The 575-nt window shown below is 39.1% G+C and overlaps 1 protein-coding gene across 1 annotated transcript in view; it reads right to left on the reverse strand.

Annotated features, from left to right (window-relative positions):
• Positions 1-575, reverse strand: part of LOC119594134 (C-1-tetrahydrofolate synthase, cytoplasmic-like) — a 15,069-nt gene that overhangs the window by 3,574 nt on the left and 10,920 nt on the right. The window contains 1 exon segment of the mRNA XM_037943200.1: positions 281-433. Coding sequence (XP_037799128.1) covers positions 281-433 — 153 coding nt within the window.

The following is a 575-nucleotide window of genomic DNA, read 5'->3' on the forward strand; positions in this document are numbered from 1 at the left end:
AGATTCATCACCTCTATGTCTGGTAGAAGGAAGCAAGGGATATATTCTGGCATGTAATACAATACCCAAAAACATACCGTCCAACACAATACATCAGTATTGTCAACTTTAAAATTCACCAAAAAATGAAAAATCCATGCAACTAATAATAAGAGGTCTAATAATGAACTCATATTTCACTTCAATCAGGAAAATCAAGATCATAAGAGATCACTACCAAGAGGGAATGAAAAACCATGCATATAAAATATGTTTGAATGCCAACACCCTTCGTCCTTACCGTGCCAATGAGAGGATAGAGGAATCCTGCTCCAACTGAAGCCCGGACGTCCCTCACAGGGATGGTGAAGCCCTTTGGAGCTCCCTTTAGGCTTGGGTCAGATGTCAGGGAGAGGTGGGTCTTGGCCATGCAGATTGGAAGGTCATTGAAGCCCTGAAAAAATATGTTAATAAGAAATATGTTCTGTTGGACTTTAACACTTCTCAAACCATTATTTTAGTATTTTGGTTCTTGAAGCACATACACACATACATATGGGGGAGGGAAGTACAAAAGGAAACAAAAAAATCTGACA

This window comes from Penaeus monodon, chromosome 33, assembly GCF_015228065.2.
Source record: "Penaeus monodon isolate SGIC_2016 chromosome 33, NSTDA_Pmon_1, whole genome shotgun sequence".
Lineage (NCBI taxonomy): Eukaryota > Metazoa > Arthropoda > Malacostraca > Decapoda > Penaeidae > Penaeus > Penaeus monodon.